Genomic DNA, 8,135 nt, shown 5'->3' with positions numbered 1-8,135 from the left:
TGATTACTGTCTGTGTCTTTTTCTCCATCCTATTCACCCCAGTTTATGCTTTTATTTCTCCCTTCTCCCTTCCACTCCTCCAAAGAGTCTTGCTTTTGACCACTATCTTCCTCAAGGTTCCCTCCTTAACAACTCCTTATCTTACCCTTTTCCCCTTGCTACTTCTTCCCTCCCTTCTATCCACCCCTCCCTTTTCTTTCCCCTTTCCCCTCCTACTGCCTGTAGGACAAATTTGATTTCTATACTTATCAGAATATGTTATTCCCTCCTTGAACCAAATCCTATGAGATTAAGTTCAAACATTGCTTTTCACCCTCCCTCTGTGTTTTTATGCTTTTTCATTTGGTGTAATTTACCCTTTTCTACCTCCTCCTTCCCTCTTCTCCCAGAACAATCCCTTTGCACCCCTTAATTCTGTTTTTTATCATTACATCAGTTACTTTATACAGACATATATAAATCAAACTAATCCTATATAAAGGAGCAAACATTTTTCCTTATTGAGTAGCAGTTCTCTCCCTGCCCCATTTACCTTTTTATGTCTCCGTTGAATTTTGTATTTGAAGATCAAATTTTCTATGGAGCTCTGGCCTTTTCATCAGGAAGGTTTGGAATTCCTTTATTTCATTGAATGTCCATCTCCTTGCATGAAAAATTATGTTCGGTTTTGCTGGGTAGTTGATGACTGGTTGTAGTCCAAGTTCCTTTGCATTTCAGAATATCATATTTCAATTCCTCCTGTCTTTTATGGTAAAACTTGTAAGATCCTGCATGATCCTGACTATAGTTCCGTGATATTGGAATTGTTTCTTTCTGACTGCTTGTAGTATTTTATCCTTGACCTGATAATTATGGAATTTGGCTACATTATTCCTTAGAATTTTCAATTTTGGATCTCTTTCAGGGAGTTATTGGTGGATTCTTTCGATGACTATTTTACCCTCTGGTTCTAGGACCTCAGAGCAATTTTCCTAGTTGATTTCTTGGAAGATACTGTCCAGGCTCTTTTTTTTCATCATTGCTTGATTCTGTGATGACTAACCTTGATAGACTTGGCTCTTCTCAGTGATACCAGGTTCAAAGACAACTCCAAAGGTCTCATGGTGGAAAGAGCTACATACCTAAAGAAAGAATTATGGAGCCTGAATGTAGACTAAGGAAAACTATTTGGTCTCCTTTTTTCTCTTTTTTTTGGTTTCATTTCTTCTTTCTCATTATTCATTCCATTGGCCATAATTCTTCTTTACAACTTGACTGTTGTGTAAATAAGTTTAATGCGAAGTTATATGTAGAGGACATGTCAGATTCCATGCCGTTTTGGGGGGAAGAGGTGAGGGGAGGCAGGGGAAGAAAATATGGAATTCAAAAACATGAGGAACTTAGTGCTGTAAATTAAAATTTAAAAATCTCAATAAAAATATTACCTTGTAATTGGGGGAAAAAGTTCACCCTAAAAGTTGGCTTGTCAGCTTAAATCCTAGTAACATCTTGTATTTAGTATATTTAAATCTAAATTGAAATAAAAAGCTGCCTGGAATTTTCCAGGTTATATGGCAATGGAGGTTATCCCCCAGGAGTTCAAGGATGCCTCCAATGTCCATCTCTGTAAAGCTAACGGAAATAAATAAATTGTCCTGTGACAATCAGGGTCAGGGTCATGGCTGGCAAAGTTCTTACCAGAGTCCTCCTTAATAGGTTGATCCTTCACCTGGACAATAGTCAGTGTGCCTTCAGAAAGGGCCAAGGAACAATCACTATGGCATTTGCTGCCTGACAACTCCAAAAGCAATGCCAGGAGCAGAAGTTCTGCACATAACATTTATAGATCTGACCAAGTCCTTTAATGCTGTTAGTCATGACAGCTTATGGAAAATTATGTCAAAATTTGGTTGCCTAGACTTCATCAGCACTGTATATCAATTTCTTATGGCATGCTTCTCCAGGTTCTGGATAATGGATGATGTTCTTGTGCTTTTTGAGTCACTAGTGGAATGAAATAAGGCTGTTTGCTTGCTCCTGTGCTTTTCAGCATGATGCTTTCAGCCATGTTGTCAAACACCTTGGCATCAAGGTCAGTAGCTGCAAGCCAAGGCCAAAGTGAAAGGAATGTTGATGTGTGATTTTTTGTTTGCACATGATTGTGCACCCAGTGCAGCCTCTGAAGCTGAGATGGAAAAAAAAAGTATGGATCAATTCTCTGCTGCTTTTGCTAATTTTGGCCTAACAATGAACACCAAGACAACAAAGGCGCTCCAACAGCCAGCCCATCACCATCCATATTTGAAACCATTGGTTACAACAAAGGGAGAAGTTTGCAATACTGTCGCTAAGTTCACTTACCTTGGTAATATACTTTCCATGGATGGACACATAGATAATGAAGTTGGCAAAGGCATTGCCAGAGCTAGCTCAGTGTTTGAAAGTCTCCAAAGGAAAATGTGGAAGAGAAGCTGTATTAGACTGGCCAACAAATTGAAGGTTTACAGATCCATTGTGCTGACCTTATTATTGTATGGCTGAAACCTGGGCAGCATACCAGCGCCATGTCACAAAACTCAACAGTTTCCATTTACATTTTCTTAGAAAGATTCTGAAGATCACATGACAGGGTAAGATACCAGATGCTGAGATCTTCTCTCAAACTAACCTGCCAAGCATTCAAATTTTAATGCAGAGACTGCAACTCCAGTGGACCATTTGAATGCCAGATGTACGCTTGCCAAAAAGACTATTTTATGGAGAATGCACAAAAGGCAAGTGTTCACATGATACTCAGAAAAAGCTATACGAGGACACTGTCAGTTTGTAATTGATTGTATGACCTCAAAGAAACTGGGGACTACCCATTATGGTGTTCCCTTATCAGAGAAGGTGCTGTGCTCTGAGAAAAGCATCACTGACATAGCTAAAAAGACACACAAGATGCCTAAATTTAGAGAATACACCAAAATGTTTATATGGACTATGCATGCCTGACCTGTGGTAGAGCATTCTAAGCTTGTATTGATCTGATCAGTAACAGCTGGACACACTGTAATTTGACTCTAGCACAGTGATATCATTTTGGTTCTCTTCAAGAATGAAGGACAACAGCAGGTAACCAGCCAACCAATAGTCATTTACTACTGGGTGTTATTTATCTAATCCATTTTACTGTTACACCACTTTGTTTCTTAGACAGTGACACATTATTTTATTGAGTACTACTTCATAATAAAGTATGAAATCTGAAATGACTAGTCTGCCTTTCTTCATATTTTCTTTCATTAATTCTCTTGATATTCTTTACCTTTTGTTCTTCCCAATATATTTTTTTTACTGTTGTAGGTTTACACTGGGTGGATGGTTATCTTTCTCTGCAGAATTTGCTACTTCCCTTTATATGCTCAGGCCCTGATATTACCTTCACCTCCTAGGAAAAGAAAGGAAAAGAAATTAAAAAATTAAGGGAAGTAATACAAAGCAATGCAGTAAGGATCAGATAGGATCTAGCAGAGGATGAAACGTGGCTGGAAAGGAAGTGAGAATAAGGCTGACAGGAGAGATGACCTATTGGTTTACCTTAATGACTGACTAATTTACTGAAACAGCAAGTCCAAGAAAAACATGGTGTGCTTCTGTTTGAACAATCTGGCTAGCAGCTGTTGTGGGGGTGAAAGACCAACACAGGCCCAACAACAAGCACGCTACCAACATGCTGCAAAAGCCCAGGTTCTTTTGATCTGCTTTAGTAAGGAAAGCAACATTAAGGGGTTGATAAGTTTACTTTAATTCAGCATACAAATACCATTCATTTAGTTCAGGGGGAAAAGCCAGCACCCTGAACATTGGAGCAAATACAAACAAATTACAAACATCGACAGACAGACCAAATACAATTCATAGTTACCAATATCTAGGTTCAGCCTGGCAGCTCATAACAAGGGCTGGCCCAGAGTCACTCGCGCCATCATGGCTGTGGGTAAGAGCTCCAAAAAATAGAAAGCCAACCCCTGGTTTTATATATTTTTCAGGTCAAGGGTGAGTCACACATGTGACTCATCCACGTGACCTAAAATTGTCACAAAGAGGTAACTTAAACCCACCTGGTCTAAAAGCCTCTGATGTCCCAAACATGTGTAAAGTAGGCCCTCCCATGAGGCAAGGAGGTCACCAAGGACTCCCAAATCTAATCAAGGAAACAAAGGCCAAAGTCTTCAAGGGCACTTAGTTGAACTGAGTGCTAAGAGCCCATTTTGTTTACCAACACAACTTCAGACAGCCCCAGAGAAAGAAGGAGAAGGCCCGAGGAAAGAGTCTGTCTCCCTAGGGTTGTACAAAGATAAAGGTTTGGGAAAGGGTAGGTGGAGGAGAAGAAAGGGACAAGATGGTATCCTTTCCCCAAAAATGTGAAACTTCCTTCAAACATGGTACAAGATCCTGGCATCCTATCCAGGAGGCCTGCTGATTTACCATGGTCACATCAGATGGAGGCATGGGCCTGGGCTACTCTCTGAACAGCTGGCATGCCATGATGCCCAAATGCCAGCAGAAGTCAAGGTCATGAAGGCAATGTTGGGCAACAAGCAGAAGTCATTGGCTGGAGGCAATGGAGCATGACTGGAAAAGAGGGAGGCACCACTCCCTTTTGAATCTTAATGCTACATGGGCCTGCACCTCTACAGCATCTGCTTCCATGTGCAGAGGACAAGATGCAATGAAACTCTGTGCTTGGAGACAGAATCCATTTCTAAGATAAGGCTGTTAGTTGACACATTTGCTTATAGCAATGCAGTTGAGAGTCTTTGGAAAGATCTATCTTTAGACGCTGCTTACACTTGTCAGAAGGACAGGAAGCAAGCATCTTCCCATCTGGAGGAACCTGGGATCTCTAAACCACAGAATAATTTCCTGGGATGAACATTTCCCCCCCTATAATCCAGTCCCAGAAGGCCTTTTCCCAAGCTGGGCCCACACCTCAGACTTGTCTCAGGACTTCATAGACATTCCCACTCCCCCTGCTCACTCCTAACGTGCCCTTCTTCTGTTCAAACACTCTGAAAACAGGAATGTACATGCATAGTGCAGTTCCAGGTAGAGCAAATTGTGGAACCCTTTGGAAAGTGCTCAGGAAAATAATTGTCACTAATTAAATTAATTCATATTAGTTTATCATAAAGACAATACTGTGATAATGGTAGGCAGCAGAGAAGGAACCAGCAGCCAAAAATGCTTGCAGATTAAGGTGGGAATGACAGTGAGGCGTAATATTCAAGAAGACAGGATTGAACAGGATGACTGGCACAAGGAGAGTGGGTTGCCTTGATAAGCAGTTGGGCTTCATTGTCCTGTGAGATGGGGGTGAAAGAAGAGACAGTGGTGTGTGAGTGAAACGAAATGAGGAAGAAGAGAGAAGATGGAGCTCCAGGAGAATGGGCTCTGTCCTTTCTGGCTTTTAACCCGTACACAGGCACACATGTAGGCCCTCAGTGCCTGGCCTTTCCTTGATAGTGGTCATCCAGGCCCTCCCCTTAGAAGGAATTCAGAGTACACAGGAAGGTTTTAAGGAGACTGGCCTTTTGACATTTGATTGCCATATAGGATATGAGCCAGAAGGTCAGCCTGACCTCTGAGACTAGGAGCCCCAGTCAGTGTGCTGAATGAAGGACTTCGGAGCTGTTATCAGAGCAATTTTCTTATTTTCATCACTGCTCTCCTGAGGGGTTGAAGAATAGGTTTGGAGACCTTCCTACTCCAAACTGGCTGTATGGAAGGAGTCAGAGCTGTGTGGGGACATCCAGTTGGGGTGTTTGGAGACGACATCTTGCTGGTGTGGGAGGCTACTGACACTCATCAAGATAGCCCTGGAATTGCAGGGCATTGGGCAGTGGTCTTCCTGACCAGTGAGAAAAAAGCAACTGGTGAAATATGGCAAAAAGGAAAGAAACAGGGGGCACCAGCTGGTTCCTCTGGGTGCCTCCTCTCCCTCTACTGTGGACCTCATGCACACCCCGCACCCACCCACAGATTCCCCGGCTTCTTTCTCTCCTCCGCCAGTGCAGGGAGGGCCAGAAAAGGGAGAATCTCTCAATGCCATGTGGCTAGACCATGTTTGCAAGAATGACCTATCCCTCGTCTCCCATACTTTGAGCTGTCACCCTCTTTCGGGAGGTGAGGAAACCAAGAGGCAAAGTAGAAATATCCCTATCTACTTCTTCCTACTGTGGTATCTAGCTCTCCAACAAAAACATGGCACTCACTGGACTGAGTCATAGTGAAGCTATAGTTGCTTGACTGTGAAAGGGGCTACACCCTTCCATTCTTCTGGGAGGATCAGCTGCTATTACCTCAGAGATCCCTTTTATGTGTAAGGTTATTTATATAAAAACTCTCTGAGGGAAGAGGAGCCAATGGTCCTGTAATATCAATTAAGTTGGGACTTTCTTACTGTTTTAAAATGGTTAATTAAGTGTCTTTGATTGAGTCTTACTAGGTGCTAAGCCCCAGGCCCAAACCCCTATTAGGTGCTAAGCCTATGTAGGTGTGAATTGATACCTAAGGTGGCGCTCCAGGTGGGGCCAGTGAAGGGAGGTGCTAACACCAGAGCCAATCGAAGGAGCCTAAATTCTGGTTGCTCAGATGATGTTTGAAGACGTCTGAAACTGCATAAAAAGGGAAGACAGAGCTATTTGCTTAAGGCTTTCACTCTTGGTGGCATGCTGATGGGGAGACTCCGGGCAGCTGTAGCTAAGAGAGCTCCAGCTTGTAACCCGAATGTTGGGACTTCGTTAAACTCTGGTAACTCTGTTCTGGGATTTGAATCAGGCAAGGCCTGTTTGTTGATGTTTGTAATTTGTTTGTATTTGCTCTGAAGTTCAGGGTGCTGGCTTTTTCCCCTGGACTAAGTGAATGATATTTGTATGCTGGATTAAAGTAAACTTGTCAACTCCTTAATGTTGCTTTCCTTACTAAAGCAGATCAAATGAACCTGGGCTTGGAGTGTTCTGTGAGCTGGTTGTTGGTGGCTTTTCAGCCCCCCCCCGCCCCCAGCAGCTGCTAGCCTAATTGTTCAAACAGGTCCCCAAAGAGAAAGGATGCATGAGCCCAGGGTCATGTGTGAGAGGACTTGGGTGTGTGGGAAAGGTTATATGCTTTGTTTCCTTCATGCAGGAGTAACACACACTGGATGTTGCTCCCTGAAAGGCTCACTTGCTCTTCAACCTATGGATCACTGAGGCTTTATTGAGCACCCCCAAACTCCAGCTCAGGGCACAGGGAGGAAGGACAAGTCAGTCAAATGCCTCCTCTGAACCTCAGTTTCCTGCTGAGGGCACTGATTGCTAGTGACAATGTGACTCCGGTCCACCTCCCCCATGCTGAATATAGACTTATCCTGATGTAGCAAGCATTGCCATCAAAGTCCATCTGGACCCACTTTCTCTTCTGAGTGGTGACTTCTCATCTTAATTAATTCCAGTCCTCTCTTGAGATCACTGTGTTGGTAAGCAAAATGGCCTTTGTTTTCTTTGAGTAACTCAGTGTATTTCATTGAGCCTTGCTAGGTGCTGGGCCCCAGGCCCAGAGCCCTATTAGGTGTGGAACCTATGTGGGTGAGGATTGGTGACTGGGGTGGGGCCCAAGATGGGGCTGGCTAAGGGGAGGTGTTAACTCCAGAGCCATGCCCTATTGGGTGTTAACCTAATCTATGTGGATGTGAACCTCCCAGGGTCCTAAGGGGAGGGGTCAACTCAAGAACCAATCACCAGAGCCTGGGCTGTGGTCATTCAAACAATGCTTGATGATGTCAAAAAGTCTATAAGAGGAGAGAAGACAGCTTGAAGATCCCTCTTTTTTCTGTTGGAGCTCTTTTTGACAGCAGTGGTGGCACGTGACTCTGGGCCAGCCCTTGTTCTGAGCTCCTGGGCTGAACCTAGATGTTGGTAGCTATGAATTGTATTGGGTCTGTCTGTTGATATTTGTAATTTGTTTGTATTTTGTTCTGAAATTCAGGGTGCTGGCTTTTCCCCTGAACTAATGAATGTCTGAAATTCAGGGAGCTGGTCTCTTCCCCTGAAGTAAGTGAATGAATCTGTATTTGGTCTGTCTGTTGGTGCTTGTAATTTGTTTGTATTTGTTCTGAAGTTCAGGGTGCTGGA

The 8,135-nt window shown here is 43.2% G+C and overlaps 1 protein-coding gene across 1 annotated transcript in view; it reads left to right on the top strand.

The window, feature by feature from the left end:
* The first annotated feature begins 5,981 nt into the window (after positions 1-5,981).
* LOC118844262 (vomeronasal type-2 receptor 26-like) overlaps positions 5,982-8,135 on the top strand; it is a 37,453-nt gene continuing 35,299 nt past the window's right edge. The window contains exon 1 of the mRNA XM_036752148.1: positions 5,982-6,150. Coding sequence (XP_036608043.1) covers positions 5,982-6,150 — 169 coding nt within the window. The remainder of the gene's footprint in view (positions 6,151-8,135) is intronic.

The sequence above is a fragment of the Trichosurus vulpecula genome, chromosome 1, assembly GCF_011100635.1.
Source record: "Trichosurus vulpecula isolate mTriVul1 chromosome 1, mTriVul1.pri, whole genome shotgun sequence".
Classification (NCBI taxonomy): Eukaryota; Metazoa; Chordata; class Mammalia; order Diprotodontia; family Phalangeridae; genus Trichosurus; species Trichosurus vulpecula.
The sequence above is the reverse complement of the archived record's forward strand: the minus strand, read 5'-3'. Positions and strand labels throughout refer to the sequence as shown.